The 24,036-nt window shown below is 43.9% G+C and overlaps 1 protein-coding gene across 5 annotated transcripts in view; it reads left to right on the forward strand.

Moving 5' to 3' along the window:
- TNC (tenascin C) overlaps positions 1-24,036 on the forward strand; it is a 122,350-nt gene that overhangs the window by 42,406 nt on the left and 55,908 nt on the right. For all 5 annotated transcript variants that reach the window (XM_061603957.1, XM_061603961.1, XM_061603962.1 and 2 more), the window contains exons 4-10: positions 7,503-7,766; positions 10,110-10,225; positions 10,328-10,484; positions 14,697-14,966; positions 17,415-17,600; positions 17,992-18,081; positions 21,470-21,733. In XM_061603957.1, coding sequence (XP_061459941.1) covers positions 7,503-7,766; positions 10,110-10,225; positions 10,328-10,484; positions 14,697-14,966; positions 17,415-17,600; positions 17,992-18,081; positions 21,470-21,733 — 1,347 coding nt within the window. The remainder of the gene's footprint in view (positions 1-7,502; positions 7,767-10,109; positions 10,226-10,327; positions 10,485-14,696; positions 14,967-17,414; positions 17,601-17,991; positions 18,082-21,469; positions 21,734-24,036) is intronic.

Consider the following 24,036-nt stretch of genomic DNA (forward strand, 5'->3'; position numbering starts at 1 on the left):
CCTCCTTTTTCATGGGTTGGGCTATGCATATAAACCCAAGTATTTCTATTCATTCATCTGGCAAGATTTACCATTAGATTTAAGAACTAGTTCTTTCCCCATTACGTGTGTACCAAACCAGAGTAACTGCATAATATTAAGACCAGACCCCCATATCCCACAGGACCCATATTATGGCTATGATTAAACCTGTTAGCAAAAACAAAGCAATATATCCTCCTTTTTCTCTCCCCCAGCAAGTAACTGATCCCACAGTTTCAGTACATGGGGGTCCAAAAGAGTCCAATGGGCTACTCACAACCTCAGACAACCCTATCTCCTCCTGGGGAGCTGGTCATCCAAAGGGGTAGCACTTCATTGGCTCTAGTTAGAATTTATTTAGCTTGCCTTCTCAGGCAATTCTTCAGATTCATTGTCCGAGCTTCTTCTATCTTCAGCCACCTTTGGCGAAGTCCAGCCGGGCGCACTATACCCCCAGGCACTTCTAGGTTCAGTTCTCAAGTCGTAACTATGTGGTGCCTCTGGGGTGTGTGTCTTTCTTCACGTCTCTTTTCCACTGAGGCCAGTCTGGATCAGGTTGCTTGTCCTCTAGGCTCTCACTGGGTGACTGGACCCTTCAGCAATGGGACACATGTATCCAGGCTGTTCACTCTGCTACTCAGATTGCAGTATAGGTTGTTAACAGGATCTGGAAAGGGCCATTCCACCTTGGCTGGAGGCAGTTTCTCTGACAGAACTCTTGGATCAGGATCCAATCGCCTGGCTGGAGATGTTGAGCTGGGACATCCAGTGGCACAGGTGCTGCTTCACAGGCCTGGAAAGAGATGGTTCTCAACACTTTGGCAAGATTAATGCAGTAGATCAGGAGTGCCTCCTGACCTTCTAATAATGGCTGTAAGTGTGCAGGCCTTGGTGTCAGGCCTATGCTCATAGGGCAACCAAATAAAATTTCATGAGGGGTCAGACCATGTTTTCTGTTTAGGGTGTTATGCATCCCCATCAAAGCCAATGGAAGAAATTCTAGCCACTTTAAATTTGTCTCTGCACATAACTTTGCCAGTCTTGTTTTTAATGACTGGTTGCATCTTTCAACCAACCCTGAAGACTGAGGGTGATACAGAGTGTACAGCTTATATTGAATGTCCAGGGCTGTATGAAGTTGATGTACCACCTTTGCCGTAAAGTTTGATCCCTGATTTGAGTTGAATTGTACTGCTGTGGCATCTTCATGTTTAGAGGGGAATGCTTCAGGCCAACCAGAAAAATGACAAATCATTACTAGCACAAATTAGAAATTTTGGCACTTTGGCATTTCAATAAAATCCATCTCAACATGTTGGAATGGCCCATAGGCCCAAGGAGTTGAAGCAGGTGTGGGACTCAGTGGTTTGCCAACATTAAGTTGTAGGCAAATTGGACAGGTGGCTGCTACTTGTGCCAGAATAGGGGTGATATTTGAAGCAAACCAAAAGGTAGAAATTTTGGTCAGCATCCCCCCTTTGCTCAGTTGTCCAGATTGATGTGACACCTGAGCAAGCAGGAATAGAAGATAAACAGGGGCAACAAGGTGGTCAGAGACATCCTGCCAAGCAGAATCAGTATGCAGGTGGCAGCCAGAATGAACCCAAAGATCTTTTTTTGGAATCCAGGGCTGCTTCCTGCAAGAGAGCAAGTTCGGTAAGTTCAGGAAGGGAGGAAGGTAGAATAACAGAAGCAATAGCAGGAAGGTGGGGAGAGGGAAGAGCACTGAGGGCTGCTGCATCAGCTGTTCGATTTCCTGAAGAAACTGGGTCTGTACCTGTGGTGTGAGCAGAGCAGTGCATAATAGCAAGAACAGAAAGAAGCTGTAAGGCAAGGAGAAGGGTGGAAATGAGAGCAGCATGGGAGACTTGTGATCCAGCAGATGTAAGAAAGCCTTGGTGTTGCCAAATTTGTCTAGCAAAATGGGAAATTTTGAAAGCATAAGACGTATCAGTGAAAATGTTGGCAGATCGGCCTTCAGTTAGCAATGCAACCAATTCAGCAGATTGAGCAGAACGCAAGGTAGGTAGGGAAAATGCTTCAAGGACAGAATATGGGGTGCAGATAGCATAGCCCATGCAGAGATGTCCATCGGGGTCTCTGAAACAAGAACCATCAGTGAACACAGTGAGGTCCAGATTTGACAAGGGGGTATCCTGAAGATCAGGATGGGGAGTGGACAAATGTTCAACTTCCAGATAATCATGGGGGGGGAGGAAATTAGGGGTACCATATGTAGGAAGGGGCATCAAGGAAGCAGGATTGATAGAGTTGCAGCATTGAAAGGAAATATATGAAGGGGTAAGAAGAAATGTTTCATACTTAGTTTGATGCTGGGAAGACAAGTACTGGGTTTTTCTATGAGTCAGAGAGGGTGTGGACAGAGCGTAGTACCAAAATAGTCAGAAAGTGCCCTTGGACCAAGACTTCAGACTTCTGGAACAACGGGTCCTTTTCATGACACTACAGGAGAAATGGCTTAGTATAATCAGGTCTACCCAGTGCAGGGGCTTGTGCCAGGGCCTGTTTTAGGGAGACAAAGTTTGTTCACAGTCATCAGTCCAGTCAATAAGGCCCTGAAGGTCCCCTGAAGTTAGTGTTGTAAGAGATTTGGTAAGGGCAGAAAAATTGGGAATCCAATATCTGCAGTAATTGGCAGTCCCTAATAGGTCTCTCAATTGTCTCCTGGTCCATGGTCTGGGTAAATTGAGCACTGAGGTGGTACGGTCTTTGGTCAAACAGTATTTGCCTTGAGAAATCATATGCCCTAAGTACTGTACCCCTGGTTGACAGAATTGAAGTTTCTTTCAATCCACTTTATGTCCTTTGGTGGCCAGTTGCTGCAGAAGATACACAGAGTCCTTCATACAGGGCTGCAGTGAATCAGAAGCAATTAACAAGTCATCCACATACTGTGTCAGCACAGAGTTCTGGGGAAACACAAGAGAGTCCAGGTCCTTCTTGAGAGCTTGGGCAAACAAGGAGGGGGAGTCTCAATATCCTTGAGGCAATCTGGTCCAAGTTAGTTGTCCTTATTCCCAGGAAAAAGTGAACAAAAACTGGGAATCGGGGTGCAGAGGTATAGAAAAGAAAGCAGAGCAAAGATCAACAACAGTATTAACAGAGGCAGGAATAGTAGTCAAAATTGTAGCAGAATTGGGTACAACTAGGAATAACAAATTGATTAATTGCTCTCAAATCCTGAATGAAACAAAAGATGGGTTGCTCTTGTGAGTCAAATCATCCCTCCTTTTGCACAGGCAAGATGGGAGTATTACAAGGTGAAGCTGTTGGGGCTAGAGTGCCCTGTGACAAAAGAGATGCAATGACAGGTTTGATGCCTTCTATGGCTTCTGCTGAAATTGGATATAGCCAAATAGAGCGAAAAGGATTTTTCTGAGGATACCAAATCTGCACTGAGTCGGCAAGCTGTTGGCATCATTTGGGTGTGCTGCCCACATGGAAGAAGGAAGGTTAGATAGCAGTATCTGGGCTGCCTGGTACCTGTTCAGGCTCACTGTCTCTTTCTACCAAGAGAGTAAACAGAGATTGTAAATTATTGGCAGGTAGGTCTAAATATACACCATCCAGGCTACAATAAATCATCCCCACACGTTCACTGGAGAGCTAGAAGACAAAAGAAAAGTAAGGACCAATGGTGACATCAGTTGGGGCAGAGAGTTGAAAGGTGTTGGGTTGTGTAGAAATCCCAACTGCAGAAACATGACAGCCTGAAGATGGCAAGTCACAATCAACAGAGCAGATAGTAGAAAGGGAAGCACCTGTATCCACAAGAAAAGGAAGAGTTTTACCAGCAATAGACAAATTCACAGTAGCATCAGATGCCTTAACAGGAGAGATAGCAAGACATTGTAAAGGATTAACACTCATCCTCTCATCCCGTCATTGTTGAAAATGTTGTGGCTTGAACTGTTTTGCATCAGCATTTGGAAATGTTGAGGTTTGGGCGCCACCTGCTGGTCATAGTGGGCATTCATTTTTCCAGTGACCTGGCTGCTTACAATAGGCACATATGTCACTAGGGAGGGTCTGATGGGGTGGTGCCTAAACCCACCCTCTTCCTCTTCCCCACCCACCTCAGGGTGGCTGTCTGTTCCAGCCAGCTTGCGGCATTTAGCTTTTGCAGGATGCTTGTAATCAGTCAGTTGCAGGGCTAACAGAGTCTTTTTTTTGTTTGTTTGGTCTGATTGCTGCTGATTGAAAGTTTGGGTTGCCACATTTACCACCGCGGCAGTGGGCATCCCAGCCCATCCAAGTAACACAGTCTCAAGATGTCTTCTAATGTGGAGCTGAAGACTACTGACATAGGTGTTAACTATCAAGCCTCACATTTTGTCAGAGGTGGAGTTCACCTCTCCATGGAGCCTTAAAATTTTGCAAAGTCTGTTGTAAAAACCAGCAGAGTTTTCCTTCTCACCCTGCCTGCACATTTCAACTTGCTTCCAATCTAGTTTGGGAGGCTACACTTCCAAACAGGCTTTAAATAATCTGCCTCTGAGCTGGGTGAGCTGTGCCCATTCAGCATCTGCAGCATGGCCAGGGTCTTCAGTTGGCCAGGCTAGGGCGGTGTTTCCATCACCCATACCCATTTGGGCTATTAGGGAGCTTTTTGTTTGGGTGCTAGCAACCCTGAAAGCAGCTGGTTCACATCCGTACAAACTGGATTATACATGGAAAAAATCCACTGGAGCTTTTCCTGAAATTCATTTGGAGCCTCCCTGAGTTTTGGGAAGGTATGGGACCAAATCATTAAATAGGTCATGGTACATGCACATAAGTGGTTTGTCCACTGGCAATTTGGGGCAGAAACTGCTGCAAAGAAAATTGTCCTACCGAGGCGGTGGCTTTAAAACATCCCGGGAAGATTGCTTCATTAGATGGCAGGGAGGAAAGAATCCCTGCGGTACTTCCAATTTTTTGGATGGGTGCAGTGATCTGTTGTAGCTGCCACAACCTCATATTTAGCCTTAATAGTGGGACTCAGTCCTGTCTGCAGGTCTTGCAATGTTAGAGTTAAAAACTTTTCTTTTAAGGTTGTCTCTTCTGGAGAAAAAGGCTGAAAAAGTTCAGCAGTTGGATTGGGTTGGTCTGGTGTAGATACTGGTGTTATTGGTGTCACCTGCTGGGGTGTTGCCAATGCCAGCAAGATGGCACCAACCAGAGCTGGCGGGGGAGGAGCCAGTGAGGCAAATGGGGCCCATGTGTCCAAGATGTCTCCTGCTCCCTCACTGTAAGGCAGCAATGGGGCGGTGGCTGGCAAAAATGGATATAACAGCTGCCAGGTGTATTGGCATGCCTTTTCTTTCTTTTCTCTCTCTTTGTCTAACTGGTCTTTCAACTTTTTGTTCAAGTCCTGAAGGCTTGCTACTATGGATTTTTGGCACCTGCATTCAGGCTCTTCTTCCCACAGGAACCAATAATCCATCTGCCTAGGCTTAGTGGATTCCAAAGTCCCCATAAATAGGTGAGTTTGTCCAAATCAAAGGTGCTGTCATCTGGAAATTGCAAATCAGGCTTGTCATACTTATACGCATTCCACCAGTGGGCCGGTTTAATAAATTTTTCTTTTGGTTTGAGTCCCAAACAGGTCCCATAATTAAAGCACATATATCCCAAAGGTGTTTTAGGATCTGGACAAGACACGCATCCTCCCATTTTGTCCAGTATTGAAGTCTATCAAGTGATGGAAAGAAACAGGATAGAAAGGCGCTGGGCATCCCTGACAGACAGCAAGGTGGAACAGTATTGACTTCAAACACGGTTCATTGAGCATTCCCAAAACATAACACCCAAAACAGTGAGAAAGGACTGCTTACCCTTCTTTTTGAGTGTTGACCTAGTTGGGGAGACCTTAATGCAGGGGCTTCAAGAATCTGTGGGAGTTCTTACCACCCATCCAAGTATCCTGGGAAGGGGAGTGAGAAGCTAGTGTGAGGATTTTTGAATTGAGGTCTTCTTACCTCTCACGGTGCATGCAATCTGCTGCCCTGACTCTCCCCCACAGGTGACCTCAGAAAGGAAATCCTCACATCCCACTTCTTACACCAGGAAATGTCGTGGAAAATACGACGGGTTCATTTTGGAGGAGACTCAATGAAGAAGCCAAAGCCTGGTTTAAGGTCATTTTTTTCTGCAAAGCTTCACTGGAGCAGACTACACACCCTAACTGTTGAGTGACGGTTAGGCACAAACTTATATAGGCAGTTATATGTCATAACCTTAGCATCAACTCTAACCAATCATCTACTGACAACACTCCCTTTGAGCCAATCATCTACTGACAACACTCCCTTTGAGCCAATCATCTACTGACAACACACTCCCTTTGTCTTCACACTAATCACACTTTCTTACGAGCTCTCACAAGACTTGAGCATTTACAGATGCTCAGTCCATCTAGACATCACTGTCTCTGATTTCACCAGCTGCTGTATACATGCCATGCTTACCTATAAAGAATGGCGTCCAGAATCTACATCATAAGTCGCTTGGGGACCTTCAGGTATCATGTGACTACTACTACTACTACTACTACTACTACTACTACTAATAATAATAATAATAATAATAATAATGTTTTCAACTCTGCGGACAAAACCATTTCTGTGTCCTCTCTCTCTCTCTCTCTTTCTCTGTCTGTCTGTCTGTCTGTCTGTCTGTCTCTGTGTTTGTTTGTTTGTAGCCCACTGTATTCAATGTGCTTGGGGTGTGTAATAGTAAATATCTCAAACCTCTTCCAGAATGCAATGTTCTCTCCCAGACAGAATTACTTTACTGCTTAACCTCTCAGTTACTTCTCCTCCTCCTCCTCTCCTCCTCCTTAATCTCCTACATTTCAATCATGAGGACTGGAAATCCTCATGAGCCAATCCAAAGCTCCAGTCCCAACCCACACAGGGAAGACCTCACCATCGAACTCATCCGTAAGATGCCACATGATAGATACATAAGTGGTTGCTTTAACAGACAACCATCTCAATGCTGTACATAAAGCTTTTCATTGGTATGTGGGTTGTTGGTGGTGAGAGAAAATATGTGAGTTATCACAGGTTCAGCAAAATCATTCTAAAAGGTCCTGTTTCTCGTAATGAACACATCGTGTGTGCAGTTTTGTCTAATATACACATTTTTAAATACCCCTAATACAATGCATTTTTGTATGTTGTTTTCACTAATATGTGCATTTTACGTATACTCTCCTAATTAAATGTATTCTTGTACCTATTGTTTGTTAGGAGAATGGCATTACAAATTTCAGACAAGTGCAAATTTTGATGGATAGCTGGGTTTCAGTTTGGATATTGGCCTGAGAAGTGCAAATTAGGTAGTTTCTCCTTAAAATACCAACAAAACCAATTTTCCCTCCCAATCCTAGGCATCGTTGAGTCTCAGTTTTACAAATGTGCACCCTTTGATTCTCTGCCATAGTAGGTGACTATCTATTTTCAATCCTTTTTTAGTATCTCCACCAAAAGATCTGATGGTTATAGATGTGACAGATAAAACTGTCAACTTGGAATGGAAGAATGAAAATGAGGTGACTGAGTACCTCATCACCTACACTCCTACTGGCATTGGTGGCTTAGTTTTTGAGTTCCGAGTGCCTGGAAACCATACGTCAGCCACCATCCGGGAGCTGGAGCCTGGTGTGGAATACTTCATCCGCGTCTTTGCCATCCTGAAGAATAAGAAGAGCATCCCGATTAGTGCTCGGGTAGCGACTTGTGAGTACATTAAAGCTCAGCGCAGCTTTTCAGCTAACTTGTTTGCCTACAAAATACCTGTGCAAAATTTCTGTCAAATCAAGCTGGAGAACACGGACGCACTCCTGTTAGGTTCTGTGTCATCATGAGGCTGAGCACAGACATAATTGAGCTAGCTGGGGCAGCTTGGGAACTGACTCCCCCTGTCCCTGGTTCAGAAATTCTTTCCCCAATAGGAACCACGTCCAAACCATTTCTGTTATTTGGCAGTGGAGGCTGGTCCATGAAGGCGAATGGTGTGCTGTTCCGCCAACCTCAGTTTGCCTTCATCCAGCCCCCACCTGCCTGCCTTCTTTCTTACAACCAGTCCAGAGGGTGACACTTGCTGTCAGCTTCCTTCTCTTTGATCTCAGGAGGTTGCCCTTGTAGAATTCAGCAGGGAGGAGAATGGAGCCAAAATTAGAATAAGTTGGCTCTGCCTATCATTGGCTGTAGTTGCACTTGTCATTGGCTCTGGCGCCACCTACCCTTGGACTCCTGCTTTATGCCCTATGGACACCTGCCACCACTGTTTGGGCATGGCTCACATTGAATTTTGCACCAGCCGGATCTCCCTGCCTGTCTATGATGCCTTCCAAACAAACATACATTTGTGAAGATGGAGAACTAACAATGTGGAAGGCTTGCTGGGGAAAGCAAACTCTGGATAAGCCTCATCTTTAGGCCTGGATGTTCCAAAATATGCTTAGGAGCTGGTGCCCGTTCGGACTGGTCAGGCAGAAGGCAGGGAGGCCATCAGTAAATGGAGTCAGAGTCAGTTACAGAAAGAGCCCATCCTGCTGAGTTCTACAAGGGCAAAACTAAGACTGAGGAAGGAGAAGCTGATGGATGGGGTCATCTCTCTGGACTGCACTTTGAGCAAGAAGACAGACAGATGTGGACTGGCTGATGGCAAATTGGGTTGGTGGGGGACTGACACATTTGCCCTGTTGGACCAGCCGCCTCTGCTTAAGAGCATCATATCTTGCCAGGGCAGAGGAAACTTTGTGGTTTCCTCTGCTTCTGAACTCAATTAATTGGGTGGGAGGCAGAGGAAACAACAAATCCTATGCACCCTGGCATGAAAATATATTCATGTATATCAACACCTTAAGGAAGATCCCTACAAGGGCTCTCCAGTCACCTTCAAACCATTCCGACTGCTGGAATTCCCTCCCTCCAAGAGTAAGGTTGCTTGGGAAAGGACATGGACCGGCAGGAAGGGCTGGCTGGTGAAAAATCTCAGTATGAGCCAAGAATCTAAGACTCCTCCAGTCTGCAACACTCCCTCTATGCAACCAATCCTCCCCCTTCTTAACAAGGGGAGGTTTTCTTGGAAAGTGTGTGAAAGAATGGCTAGGAGAGAGGGACACAAGTTCCCCAAGGTGTGGGCTTTCCATGCTTTCTCAGAACAAAAGACAAATCATATCCATTTCCCCCAGGCTTTCTCAGATAATCTTGGGGAAAATACATTGGGTGAAATAGCAACATAATTATGATCTTCTTCATCAGTGGATGTAGTAATCACATCCTCAACCACAAGGGATAGGAACATGTTCTATTCTTTTTCCCTCCTCCCCACTTTGATTGAGCCTTCTAACTCTGATTTGGTATTTGTCCCAAAGCCACAAATGAGTGATGGCGCTGCCCTTACTCTGGAGTCACACCATGTAGGCAAAGGGACGAAATGTGCCAAGGAGCAGAGGGAGGAGAGAATATTGCCAGTGGCGGTAACTGAGCAAACACTTTGTTCAGAGCTGCCCCCACCCCGAAAAAAAAATTGTAAGGGAAGCAGTTTGCAAAATAGCTAGAGGGGCTCTTTTGATTCAGGCATAAATACTATGCTTTTCTGACAGTTGGTATAAAATAGATTTGTTGGCTTATTTCCAGCGAGGCAGATTTCATGCCCACTACTAGGCATTTCCCTAGATGCATTTTGCCGAGCCTTAAAAACTTGGCTCTTTGGACAGGCCTTCGGGACCTCCGGGGTGGGCTAATTTTTTATGAGTGTTAATTGTTTATTGATTGCCCTACATTGTCTTATACTACCGCTATTTTAAAATGATCATTCTTGACTACATTGTATTTTATTTTGTATTGTATTTTATTGAATTTTAATGTGTACGTCACCTAGAGTGGCTTCGGCCAGATAGGCGACACAAAAATTAAATTTTATTATTATTATTATTTCAGCTTCTTGACTCAGAGCTAGTGTTTCAACACATAATGGCTGTTGGGGGCGGGGTTTCACCATATTATTTGAATTAATACTGTTTGAATCTGAAACCACACATCATTCACTTGCTTTCTGCTTCTGTTTTCCAGATTTGCCCGCTCCAGATGGCTTGAAGTTCAAATCTGTTAAAGAGACATCAGTGGAAGTGGAGTGGGATCCCCTGGACATTCCATTCAGTGGGTGGGAGATTGTTTTCCACAGCTTGGTAAGGAAAGATTCAAGCTATGAGGTGTCCCTTGCGATGTGAAAGGTCCTGGTTACATTTCTTGCATCTTCAGATTCCAATGGTTTGACCTTTGCCTTGCAGAAAGAGGAAGACAATGGTGGAATCAGGAGCAGCCTGAAAAAGCCTCAAACGTCCTATCTGCAACCAGGCCTGGCACCAGGACAACAATATAACGTGTCTCTTTACGTTGTGAAGAATCAAACCAGAGGACCTGGCCTCTCTAGAGTCATAACTACACGTAAGTAGCAAGTAACTATCACTCAAAAAGTCCCAGTTCTCCACATGTGGCTAGCAGAAGCAGGAGGTGCTCACAGAGTGCCTATGTCTTCATTTGTTGCGATATTACCAACAAGGAAAGGTAATGACCCAAGCAAGATGGAAGCTAGTATTTGGACAGGGATTCCAGAATAGAACAGAAAGCAAGGCAAGGTGATTCAGGACTAGCGATGGGCAAGGATTTTGATTCAGTTCTCATATCAAGCCGGATCTCTTAAATTTTGCACTTGCCGAAACAGCATGAGAACCAAAACACAGACATCCTTTGAAATTAGCACTAATTTGAATTTTGCAATGCAATTCACCAACCAACCAATGTTTACAAAAATTCATGTGTTAAGGGGTAATGTTTACAAAAATGCATATATTTATGCACATTTTATATTAGTGCATAAAAAGGAATATAAGAGTGAACAATAGTATGCAAACATCATTATATGATGAGAAATGGCTTGGAAAAACATGTTCATTAGGCAAACTGCTTACAAAAAAGTGTTTATTATGAGAAATTTGCACTAAAATGCAGGAGTATTTTCATGAGGATTTTTTTTTAAAAAAATACAAATTGCTGCAGAATTATGGAGAACTGAATTTAATGTTGGAAAAATGAGAAATTGAGACAAGCAAAATGGATAGATCTTTCCATCCCTACTCAGGACAACAGTTGCAATCCTACAGCTGAGGCAGAAGAAGCACGTTGTTTCAGCAGTGTTCCAAAGGAACTGGCGGGGCTTTTATAGTCTGGGCTAGGTAGTCAGGATGAGAAGCCTGACCCTGGAGTGCCTCATCTATGCTTCATTTATTATTATTATTATTATTATTATTATTATTATTATTATTATTATTATTATTATTTATTACATTTGTACACCGCCCTATAGCCAAAGCTCTCTGGGCAGTTTACAACAATTAAAAACATTAAAAACAAATATACAAATATACAAATTTTAAAACACATTTTTAAAAAACAATTTAAAAACACACACTAAAATGCCTGGGAGACATTTACTGAAGACACAGACAACATTAGCCTTCCTCCAGTCACCCGGCACTTCACCAGTTCTCCATGATTTCGCAAAGCTCATAGACAGTGGTTCTGAGAGTTCTTCAGCCAGTTCCTTCATTGCTCTAGGACACAGTTCATCAGGCCTTGCAGATTTGAACTCATTCAAAGTAATTAGGTGTTCCTTGACCATTTGTCTATCAATCTGAACCTGCAATCCTCCCCCTTCAACTTCATGTTGAGGGTCATAGACTGTCTTTTGGGAGAAGACTGAGCCAAAGTAGGAATCGAGCACTTCTGCCTTTTGTCATCTGTGATCATTTGGCCACTTAAAGGCCCTGTGCTTTTTCCTGCACTCATTGGCTTCTTTTGCGTGGTAGAGTTTCAAACTAGATGTCCTGGCCAAAGCCAAGAAATCCAGGCACACACTCTGTTCTGTGAGTTTTTCTCTTTTTATTAAGGTTACAGTTATCTCACAAGCTTTTCAACTCATTCGCCTAGCTATGCTTTCTAGGAACTAATTCCCTTTCTAACACTGACTAAGCTTGTCTTTGCAGCCACAGATGTTGACTTAGCAACTCCCCCCTCCTCAGCGCCCACTTAAGTAGGCTTCTCTTTTGCGCATAAACAATGGCTCCTCCTTAACTCCGAACATTACTCTTTGTGCCTCTGAAGCTGCCAGGAACTGGGTGAAGGGGACTGGACCTTGCCTTCCCCCTCTAAATGATGGGGGCTGTTCAGGCATAAGAAGCATCTGGGCACCCGTATGGGGATCAGTAAGTTGGCAAGGCAGCGCCTCGGGTGCAGGCGAGGGGTGTGTGTCTATAGAAGCAGTCTCTGATAGCTTGCTCTGCACTTCCCTGGGGTGCGCAGGTGGCAGAGCACGCTGCAAGCCCTCCCCCCTCTGCTCATCACCCCAGTCCTCAAAGTCAGAGTCCCTCTCCTCAAAGCCCCTCCCCTCGAAGCCCCTCCCCATCCTGGGCCACTAGACTAGAGGGACTTGCATGGAAAATACTCCTTGTGTCTTTTCTGATCCTCTGATGTCTGGCTGCCAGAGTCCGGTGGCAGAGGTGTCTCCTCAGGGTTCAGGGGACAAGATGTGGACTCTGATCCAAGCAGATCCACAAGGGAAAGACTGGGGAGTAGATCGGTGTCCTCCTTGGAACTACTGTTTAATGTTTTGATTGTTGTAAACCACCCAGAGAGCTTCGGCTATGGGGCGGTATACAGGTGCAATAAACAAACAAACAAACAAATACTGTTGTAGGAGGACTCTGCATCTCAGGATACCTGGTCCAGGCCATGACAGCCAAGTCACTAGAGTTGAAACCTTTCTCCCGTCTTCCCCCTCCTCTGTGTTATGCCCCCCTCCATCTTCACAATGTAAGGAGAAGCAACTGGAAAAGGAATTTGCTTCTCACAATTTTAACATTCCATCCTCCCACCTAAGAGGCTTAGGCCCCCACTGACAGCTTCCTACCAGGAGCCCACAAGAACGGTGAGCTAGCACTGGGGGGGGACTAATAACATGACACCAACACATATTGGGAGTAGGGAAGGAACGATCTGTCACTTTTGGTTCTCCCAATTTCTCTTGTTTCCAATCTTAAATTCAGTTCTCCCCATTTCTGCAGCAAATTGCATTTTTTAAAAAAAATCCTCATGAAAATTCTCCAGCATTTTAGTGTGAATTTCTCCTAACAAACACATTTTTGTAGGCAGTTTTGACTAATGTACACATTTTTGCAAGCTATTTCTCATTATAGAATGCATTTCCACATGTTATTTTCACTCACATGTACATTTTTATGCACGCTTCCCCTGATATATACATTTTTGTAAGTATTGGTTGGTTGGCTAACTTGGTTTGGTTTGGTTGGCAAACTGCAAAATTTGAAAAAAAAATATCAGTTTCGAAGGATGGCTATGTTTCAGTTTTCATATTGTTTCGGAAAGTGCAAATTTGAAAGATTTGGCTTGAAATGTGAACTGAATCGAAATTCCCACCCATCCGGATGGTGGATATATACCCTGTCCTGGATGGGGTTACATTCCCCCTAAAGGAACAGGTGCGTAGTCTGGGAGTCATCTTAGACTCTTCCCTCACACTTGAGGCTCATGTACCCTCGGTGGCCCGGAATGCGTTCTACCAACTTCGGTTGGTAGCCCAGCTACATCCCTATCTGAGTAAGGAGGACCTCACATCAGTGGTACATGCTATGGTAACCTTGCGTCTGGACTACTGCAATGCTACTATCCACTAGTTTGGATGGAAGAAGGAAGATTGCAGTAGAAATGTAAAGGATGTACACCCATCCACTGAAAAACTGAGGTATGTCTTACTACTTCTGTTGGGTCACTCTCCTGCTGTGTCTGGATTCTTACAGCAGCAAGGAAAAACACGAAAGCCACTTTCATTTTGCTGCATCCCACTCTGATCCTCCTAGAAGAATCTGGATGTCACTAGAGTGTTAGTGAACAGGCCGTGGCACTGAGAAAGGGTTATAAAGGGAGCACTCTGCATGTGCCTGTAGCAGCTGTCAGATCCGATAGCTGCTACAGTCACCCAGAGACTTCTCACCAAGTGAAGCCTTTTTTTAAAGAGTGACTATAAATACCAGGGCTATGTTCATTCATTAGTTGTTTTTCTTAATTCTCCTCCTTCTATTTTACAGATAGAACATTGTCTTGTATCCCATGTAAGTTAGAGCAAGCCCATTGAAATAAATGGGCCTCCATTAGTCATGTTGATTATTTCAATGGGTCTTCCCTTACTAATATTGGATGCAGCTCAAAGTGCTGTTTGTGAAAAGCATTTTGTCCATTTGACATTGTGTTACACACTTTTATTAAACTTTATTGATAAAGGTAAGGAAAATTGGTAAATTATTTGTGTGTGCGTGCTTGTAATTGGTTTTATCCTTGTCAACTGCTTAGCAATCACCTTGGCAAAAGGTTGGCTAATTGATTGATGCTTGATTAATTAAGTGGAAATGAAGACTGGTTTGAGGTTAAGATGTATGGACCCTGCACACACACATATCCTTGCCCGAGAATTTTTGTAATCTGATCAACATTATCTTAACACCCTTCAAAATGCCTACAGGTGATGGAGTTTTGTGGTATTCAAATATTTCAAATTCCTTCTTCATACCTTTCCTTCTTCAACAGGGCTTGATGCCCCCAGCCATATTGAGGCAAAAGATGTTACAGACACCACAGCGCTGATCACATGGTTTAAACCATTGGCTGAGATTGATGGTATTGAGCTGAAGTTTGGGCCGAAGGATGCCCCAGGGGACCGAACATCCATTGACCTCTCAGAGGATGAAAATCAGTACTCCATTGGGAATCTGAAGCCACACACCGAATATGAGGTGACACTAGTGTCCCGACGTGGGGACATGGAGAGCGACCCTGTGACAGAAACCTTTGTCACAGGTAAGAAGTGAACACAGTGGCTATGTTCTTTCCCCCCCTTTCTTTTTCCATACAGGGGTTGCCAGCATAGCACCCATGGCTACAGTGGTGCCCTTGAGATCTTGTGCTGGTGCCTGGAAACCCTCTGAGTCACCTCTCACTCACTGCCCTTTTGGTCATGCAGTGATGAGGAATTTACCTTTTATTTCATCCCTTGAAAAGTACGTAGAGCTGAAGGAGCAAGTTGGAAGAGAGACACACTTTCCCACTTCCTTTTTGACCTCTGTGTGCTTTCCAAGACTCAAATGAACTCTACTGGAAACAGCTTTTACCCAGATTGCTTGGGAAAGTAAAGTGGGTTTATGTGTGTACTTTCTCTTTCTCTCTGTTGAGGGGGTGATCTGGGGGAGAGGGAGAGGGATGATCGGGGGATATCTGTAAAGCTTGCTAAAAGATCCAAATGTGCCCATGGTCATTGAAAGGCTGGCAACCTCAGATTTACTATATTTTAAACCTGCTTTTCAGACAATTATTGTCTCCCAAAGTAGCTCACATCAATTGAGAGGGGGGGGGGGCTTGCCATCAGGCTTACAAACTAACATGTCTAGACAAGGAAGAGGAAGGGGGAAGGTAAAGGAGGAAGATCAGGTCATCATAGTCAAAGCAATGTGGTGAGCTACAAGTATTTATATGAAGTTGGTGCTGGTCTGATCTTCTCTTGCTGGAGTTTTTGCATAAACAGCAGCTGGTGGCTCTTGTTCCTTTGGCTGATGGATTATCCTTTCCCCATGCTTTCTTCTGCAATCCTAGGCCAACAGACAGTTGGAACAGAGTCTTCTTTCTGGCCAAGCAAATGCCCCTCTGCAGCAGCTCTTTCTTTGGCCAATGGAAGGGGCCAGGGTGGTGTCCCCCTTGCCATGATGTTGTTCCTGGAAGACAGGGAGCATAGCCTCCCAGTAGGCCCTGGTCCCCTGGCTTATGGCAGAGACCAGCATGTGCTGCCCTTCAGCTCTGTAAGCTCAGGGCAGATTCTACTGTGCTTCAACCCACAGCATTTTAAATCTTCAGGAACGTTTGCACACAAACACACTTTGCTTTGCCAAATAATCTGGGTAAAAGTTGGATCCAGTAGAATTCATCTGAGCTTTGAAGAGCACAAAGAGCTGAAAGAGGAAGTGGGAAAGAGTGTCTGTCTTCCAACTTCCTCCTTCAGCTCTTTGCCACCTACAGTCAGAGAGCTTTCTTTCTTTTCCTTCCTTCCTTCCTGCCTGCCTGCCTGCCTGCCTGCCTGCCTTTCTTTCTTTCTTTCTTTCTTTCTTTCTTTCTTTCTTTCTTTCTTTCTTTCTTTCTTTCTTTCTTTCTTTCTTTCTTTCTTTCTTTCTTTCTGCCAACAAACGTCTGCTATGGGACTATGGTGCACTGCAGAACATTATAGAGCATTCCAGGGTGCACATTCAGTGTACTGGTTAAGTCTGTTGAGCAGCACCGTTGCCCCCATGAACTGCAAATGCATACTAGAACTCACCCAGCGTACCTTTGTGGCCACACTTTGCTGGAGTGCTGAACAGGGGTTTCAGGGAAATTGGTTTGCTGTTACTCACCTTCACATTGAGAAACCTCCTGAGAAACTTCTGAGGAACACCAAGGCTCCCTGAAATGCAGTCTAAAAACCTTTGCTCTAACAAAGGGATGGGGAAACTGTGGGTCTGCAGGTGTTGCTGGACCACAGCTCCCTTCTGCTCCAGCCAGCATGGCCAATTGTCAGGGTTCGTGGGGCTGTTGTCTAGTAATGTTTGGAGGGCTACAGGTTGCCCACTTCTGCTAACTCACTTATATCAAAAGTAAAGTACGGGGAGGGTTAAATTTTTACGACCAATAGCCTACTACTCTGTACTGGAACTGTTTTATTGTTTTATTGTTATATTGTATTTTATGATGTATTTTATTATGATGTAATGTATTGTTGTTAAATTGTACGTCGCCTAGAGTGGCCATTGGCCAGATAGGCGACCCACAAATTAAATTATTATTATTATTATTATTATTATTGTGAAGAGACAGCTCATAACTGCCAAACCAGTTCTGAACAGAGTTTGCCCGGTGGAGGCTCTGGTCCATTAGGGCAAGTGGGGCATTGCACCACTAACCTTAGTCTGCCCTCAGTCTGCTTTCTTACTTACATCCATTTCAGAGATGGAGCTGCCTGTCAGTTTCATCCTTTCTCTTTGTAGAACTCATCAAGGAGGAGGTTAGGGTCAAAACTAGAATTAGTTGGCTCTGGTTCCGTCTATTGTTGGTCTCTCTGCTCTCCGCCCTACCAGTTCCAATGGGCACCAGCTGCCAGTGAGTTTGTCCATTGCTAATGGACAAGATAACCTAAAATGTGTTAAGCCCAAAACCTTCAGGTTCTGCCATACCCAACCTTTGTTAATAGGGAAAGTTAACCAACTTCCTTCTTCGTCTGTCCAGAGCTGGATGCTCCAAGAAATCTGAAGCGCCTGTCTCAGACAGACACCACTATCACCCTGGAGTGGAAGAACAGCCAAGCAACGCCTGAAGCTTATAGAATCAAGTATGCCCCCATTTCTGGTGGAGATCATGCTGAAGTCACAGTGCCCAGAAGCCACCAAGACACAACCAAAGCAACACTCACAGGTATGGCTCTCATGCAAGGTAGGGAAGTTACTCTTGACTCAAACATCTATACAAGTCCCATAACCTCGAATGGGAACTGCATTCTTATTAAGACTACAAATCCTATCATGCAGTGCCATTCATAACTGTTGTAATTATTTTGATTAAACATAAATAACTGTTTGGGGCCCAATTAATCAATACCCTTTTTGAGGTGACATGCTGCAAAACATGTTATGTATAATCTAAAAAGAAAGAATCCTGCTTTTTAATCTTCAGAACTATGGTTTTATTCCTATGAAAAATGTATGCAGGTTTAAGCTATTAATTAATTGATTGCAGCACATATGATTGAAATTTCTTTAATCAAAGAACAGCATGAATAAAGGGATGGTGATGATTACTACTTTAGGTCTCAGGCCAGGAACAGAATATGGCATTGGAGTGACAGCTGTGAAGCAGGACAAAGAGAGTGCTCCTTCTACCATTAATGCTGGAACTGGTAAGGGAAAAGTCTCATCTTTATTGTAACAGGAAATGAGGTTCCTGCCAAGGGCTCCAGGGCTTAAACCAGGAATCTTATAGACACTATCCTGTGTGTGAGAGAGAGCACACATGTGCGTGAGTGCATGTGCACGGGTGTAGCCTGGTTTTAGTGCCCTCTTCAGGCACAGAAAACAATAGCAGCAGATAAAACTAGCCCCTAAGATTGGTTAGCCATATGAAGCCTTTGGACTGGCTAGGCCTGATATAAATACTGGATCATATTAAGCTGTAGTTCAGCTTAATGCATCATCTGAACCTGGCCTTCTGTTTTAGCTCTCCCAGAAAAACACAAGCTGTAAACCATAGGACAAACCTTTATTACAGCTCATGGTGTGTCCAGGGAGAGTTAAACCATGACCTAAGATTTGAACAATAAGCCAAACCATGGCTTAGGTCAGCACAGGACAGCAATAACATGGCCAGGGAGGAGCAGAGCATCCACAATCTCCTCTGTGGGAGCTCATGTGTTTGCTTGTTCACACAAAGCAATGAATTGGCTTAGTGTTTCATGTGAACCAGACCAGTGTTTCCATTAGATACACTGCATACTCACACAAGAAGTGCTGTATTATTTTGGGCACCAGGCTAATGAACATTCAGAATATTCTGCATGCTTTCACCAATGACTGACTTTTTAATGCATTCTTAAGAGGTGTTTGCAGAGTGCAAAGCTCGCAGAAGCCAACCAAACCAGAAAACCTGTTTTTTTTTTTTTTAAAATGGAAGAAATCTCGTGCCAGTGTACTATGGAAATATCTACAATGTCAAAATTGCAGAGAGAGATTGCTAGGCTCTCTCATACATCAAACCATATGCATTTGGAGCTCACTGTGCCGTTTCCCCCTATATCAGCAAATTTCTAACTGGCGTCTCTGTTCCTCCTGGAGCTGAAAGGGAAGGCAGGCAGCTGGTATGTGGGTAGGGCATTCATTTCTGGCTGATTTCCCTCCCTCTTGAAGCCAGCTCTAAAGAGGATCTTGGCTTGGGCTAAAAGGTTCCTTTTTAGTGGTGGCCAACCAGCGATAGCCAATGAGCCAGGTCTGAACTGCAGGCATCCATCCGCTCATCACTGTATCCAATGTATCCCAAATGGTGCATACAGGTGGGAGCCAGGCAACAGGATCTGCCTGAGGTTAGCAGAGAGCATGTTTCTTCAGCACCATCTTCTCTATAGGGCAGGGATGGGGAAAAATTTTCAGCCCAAGGACCACATTCCTTCTGGGCAACCTTCCAAGGGCCATGTGCCAGTGATGGGCGGGGCCAGAGGCAAAAGTGGGTAGAGCAATGAAAATATATTCTACCTTTGTACAGCAAGATAGTTTATAGGGATGGGGGAGAAATTTGATTCAGTTTGCATTTAAAGGCAAATCAATCAAATTCACACTATCTGAAACCATATGAGAACCAGAAGACAACCATCCTTTGAAATTCACGCTTCTCTGAATTTTGCAATGAAGTTCTCCAACCAACCAATGTTCACAATGATGCGTGTAGGAAAGGGCACATACAAATCAATATAGTAGGGGAAATTATATTTGGATTCCTGCATTGAGCAGGGGGTTGGATTCGATGGCCTTATAGGCCCCTTCCAACTCTACTGTTCTATGATCCCGTAACATACAAAAATGCATTATATTAGGAAAAACTGCTTGCAAAATGTGTCATTAGTCAAAACGGCATGCAAAAAGATATGTTTATTAGGAGAAATTCATGCTAAAATGCTGATGAATTTTCATGAGGATTTTTTTATATAAAAAAATTGCAAGTTGCTGCAGAAACGTAGAGAACTGAATTTAAGATTGGAAGAATGAGAAACTGAGATAACTGAAATTGACAGATCCTTCCATCCCTAGCAGTTTCTATACACATCCGCACTCCCCTTTTTATCCTCCCTCCAGGGAATCAAGAGGCATGATCAGAGTTCAAGGACATGCTCTAGCCCAAGAAAAACACTTAAGGAGGAGGTCAAGCAAGGCCAGGAATGGGTGTGGCATGGGGTGAGTCCCAGTCCCAAGGGCTAGACAGAGAGTCCTGGAGGAACTCATTTCCCTGCCCCGCCCCTGGGCATGAAGTTCTGCAATCTTGCCACAGGGGATACAAAGATTTTAGAAGAATGATAGCGCTCTTCAAATACCCAAGGGGCTGATATGTTAAATAGGACAAAGACTTGATTTCTGCTTTTATTTATTTATTTATTTATTTATTATTTGATTTATATCCCGCCCGCCCTCTCAGAAGGAGACCAGGGTGGCATTGAAGGCAGGATGAGATCTAATGTGTGGTTTCAGCTGAACATGAGAAGGAACTTCTGTTAGATCACTAGGACAATAGAGTGGATGACCTAGAGGGGTGATGGGGATCTCCCTCACTTGTAGTCTTCAAGCAGAAGCTGGCAGCAATCCCTTAGACATGTCTTAGCTCTAGATTTCCTGTACTGGGGAGAAGATTGGCCTAAATGAATGAATGACTGAAACAGTCAGCTCTTTAAATCAAACACACACACACAAAGAATAATACTTCAGTTAACAAATCCTCCAGGAACAAAGCTCCGTTTAAGGAAGACTTTTTTAAAGGTGAAAATGATCAGCCTTGCTTTGCTATGGATAAACCTTCAAGCCTGTGCCTTTGCTTTAAGGTGAAACTGACCATCCTGTGCCTTTGCTTTAAGGTGAAACTGACCATCCTGTGCCTTTGCTTTAAGGTGAAACTGACCAGCCTGTGCCTTTGCTTTGCTCTCAGTAAACTGATAAGCCTTTGCTTTTCTAGGGTGACACTGAGAAACCTATGTATTTGCATTGCATTAAAGAGATCTCTCGCTATCTCTGAGGGCTGGGGAGGGAAGGGTCCAATACAATTCAGAGGAGGGGAAGGAGGGGAGGGGGAAGGAAGGGGAGGGGGTGGGTGCTGGGCGGGCATCCTCTAAAGCCCTTGTTGAAGGTGCCCCCACCATCTGTGAGCGGGTGTAGGAACCTATCCCTATTATTTCCCTGTTATTCCTACCTCTGGTACCAAAGTTTCTGTTAAAGAAGTAATGTCCAGGAAGACATCTACTTGGTTGCAACCCTCTCAGTAATATTGGAAGAAATGCCCCTAAGGAAAACAGAACTGAATCTTCAGGAGATTTTCCAGGGAGCACTCTTAATCAGAAAGAGAATCAACCTCTCCCTCTACACTCATTATACATGTTACATACAGCACAGAGAGCATGATCAACAGATTATATTGTTCTAGGTCTACATAAATGCAATGGTTCATTAAATGGTATCTTGTTAAACCAATTGAGCTACATGGCCTAAAAAGTCCCCCTATAACTCTCTGATTCTCTTATTTCTTCTCGCACCCAGATTTGGATCGTCCTAAGGACTTGGAAGTCACTGATCCTACTGAAACAACTCTTACCTTGCGCTGGAAACGACCCCTGGCCAAAATTGACCGCTATCGCCTTACTTACACAACCCCATCAGGGCAAAAGGATGAGATAGAGATTCCTGCAGATAGTACGTCTCACATTCTGCGGTCGTTAGATGCCGGAATAGAGCACACCATCAGCCTTGTAGCCGAGAAAGGCAGGCACAAAAGCAAGCCAGCAACTGTGACTGGCTCTACAGGTATGTGACACGTTTTGCTTGATTGTGTTTTGTCTTCTTTCTTTCATCAAGGAACCCAAGGCGGCATACATACGGGCTCAGACAGTCCGAGCCACATGTTTCCTGCTTTCAGCCCCCGCCTTTTTTCTTCTTTCAGTCAACATTTGCATCAATTTAATATTTCTCAAGTTCCAGTGAGCAGAAACATGACTAGTAAATGTGCTTTGACCCTAAAGATCAGCCATATAGCATTTCTCTTTAGATAAGGGTGGAACCAGAGTAACACATAGTTACTTGCACACTGATGCAAGTTGCCACTTACTTAAATGGTCTTCAAGTTTGACTTGGGAGAGGTTAGGGACAGATCTGGGGCAGCCCATTCACCAGGAGAGAAACCCTCACAGGAACAAGCTCACATCTGAATGAAGGTTGCAGTCTACCTATGATAAGAACAGCTCCTCGCTAGGAAAGAGCCATCCAAAAATGTGTTTCCCTCACCCACCCCAAGACCTTAGCTCCAGTTTTGGCGGTCTGGCTGGCTGGAGAGGAAGAAGAAAGATCAAAGTTTCCCTCTGTACACATTTACAAGACATTCATTGACATTCAGATTAGGATGTTACTGAAATCCCCCTTATTTCTTTTATGTTTCAGCAATAAAAAATGGGGTCTTTTGATGTTGTGGGGGATGAACTGGCATGGACAGCTGATTAGCACCATCTGGGACTTTGCACACAGACACACACCAGTCCCATCTGGTTTCTAGAACCCAGGTCCGTGAAATGCAGATTTCCCCCAAATTAGCACATACACTGTACTCTACAACCTCTCAATAGTTGGGTGTTTAGAAACCACAAGGAAGGGAAGTGGCTTTCTTCTGAAATCCTGGATATGCATCATCTGGATTTCTCAAGGCAGACGGGTTTTTTAACCAGCTATTGAGTCAACACTCTACAAACGTAGATGCTATAAATAACTGAAGCCAGTCCACGTGAAAGAAATTATTGGGAGCATACCAAAGGTCTGTAGCCATGGAAGAAAGGCAATGTGTGGGCTGTTATAACCACACCCAAGCTACCTAAAGGCCTTTTGTGGAGAGAGATGGTAGGCAGCTGTCATCTTCCTCAATTTTATTTGTCCTCTTCCAGATGAAGAAGGTCCAGATTCTAAGGGGGGAATTCCAGATTCCCCTTCTAAGGGGAGGAGCTGTAGCTCACTGGAAGAGCACATGGTTTGAGCAGAAAAGGCCCCAGGTTCAACCACAGTGTATATAGGTAGGGCTGGGAGAAGCTCCTGCCTGAACCCCTGGAAAGCCACTTCTGGTGTACAGAATAATGAGCTAGATGTGCCAGTGGTATAAGGCAGCTTTCTACATGCTAAGGCAGGTTTGGCCCTCCAGATGTTGCTAACTACAGCTCCCATCCCCGGCGAGCATGGCATGTTGCCAGGGATGATGGGACTTGTAGTTCAGCAAATTATTCATATCCATTAATTTCAGTGGGTCTGCTCTAGGGACAGGTCAGAATTTTGATTCAGTTCAAGCCGGATCTATTAAATTCACATTTTCTGAGAGAACCAAGACACAACCATCTTTCAAAGTCCATGCTTATTTAAATTTTGCAGTGCAAGTTTGCCAACCAAACCATATTGACAAGAATGCATATGTTAGGCGAAAGTGTGCATACAAAAGAATAGATGAGTGAAATTAACATGCAGAAATGCATTATATGATGAGAAATGGCTTGCGAAAACATGTGTACTAGTCAAAATTGCAAAAAAAAATGTTTATTTGGAGAAATTTGCACTGAAATGCTGGAGAATTTTCCTGAGGATTTTTTTAAAAAATTGCAAATTGAATTTCAGATTGGAAAAATGAGAAACTGAGAGAACTGAAATTGACAGATCTTTCCATCCCTAGTCTGCTCTTAGTAGGACTACCATTCGGTACAACCTAGTGAAACAATAGTGAGCTAGATGGCGCAATGGCCTGACTCAGTACGAGGAAGTTTCCAATGTTCTATATTATTATTATTAACTTTATTTATACCCCGCCGTTTTTCCAAATTGGAACTCACGGCGGCTTCCAGATAAAAAACAGATACAATTAAAACCTACCAAAGTTAAAAGCATATAATACATAAATAAATAAATATAGACAGATATAATTAAAAAATGAACTCTAATTTAAAATAGCATTAAACTGTTTCTGATAATTAAAAACTATACTCATAAAATCAGAATAATTAAAATTCTTCTAGGGAATGTGCAAAAGAGGTTTCATCCTAAAAAAAGGGGATCCACTGTGTGTAATTTTCTTCTTTCAGATC

This window comes from Rhineura floridana, chromosome 20 (assembly GCF_030035675.1).
Source record: "Rhineura floridana isolate rRhiFlo1 chromosome 20, rRhiFlo1.hap2, whole genome shotgun sequence".
NCBI classification, from domain to species: Eukaryota; Metazoa; Chordata; class Lepidosauria; order Squamata; family Rhineuridae; genus Rhineura; species Rhineura floridana.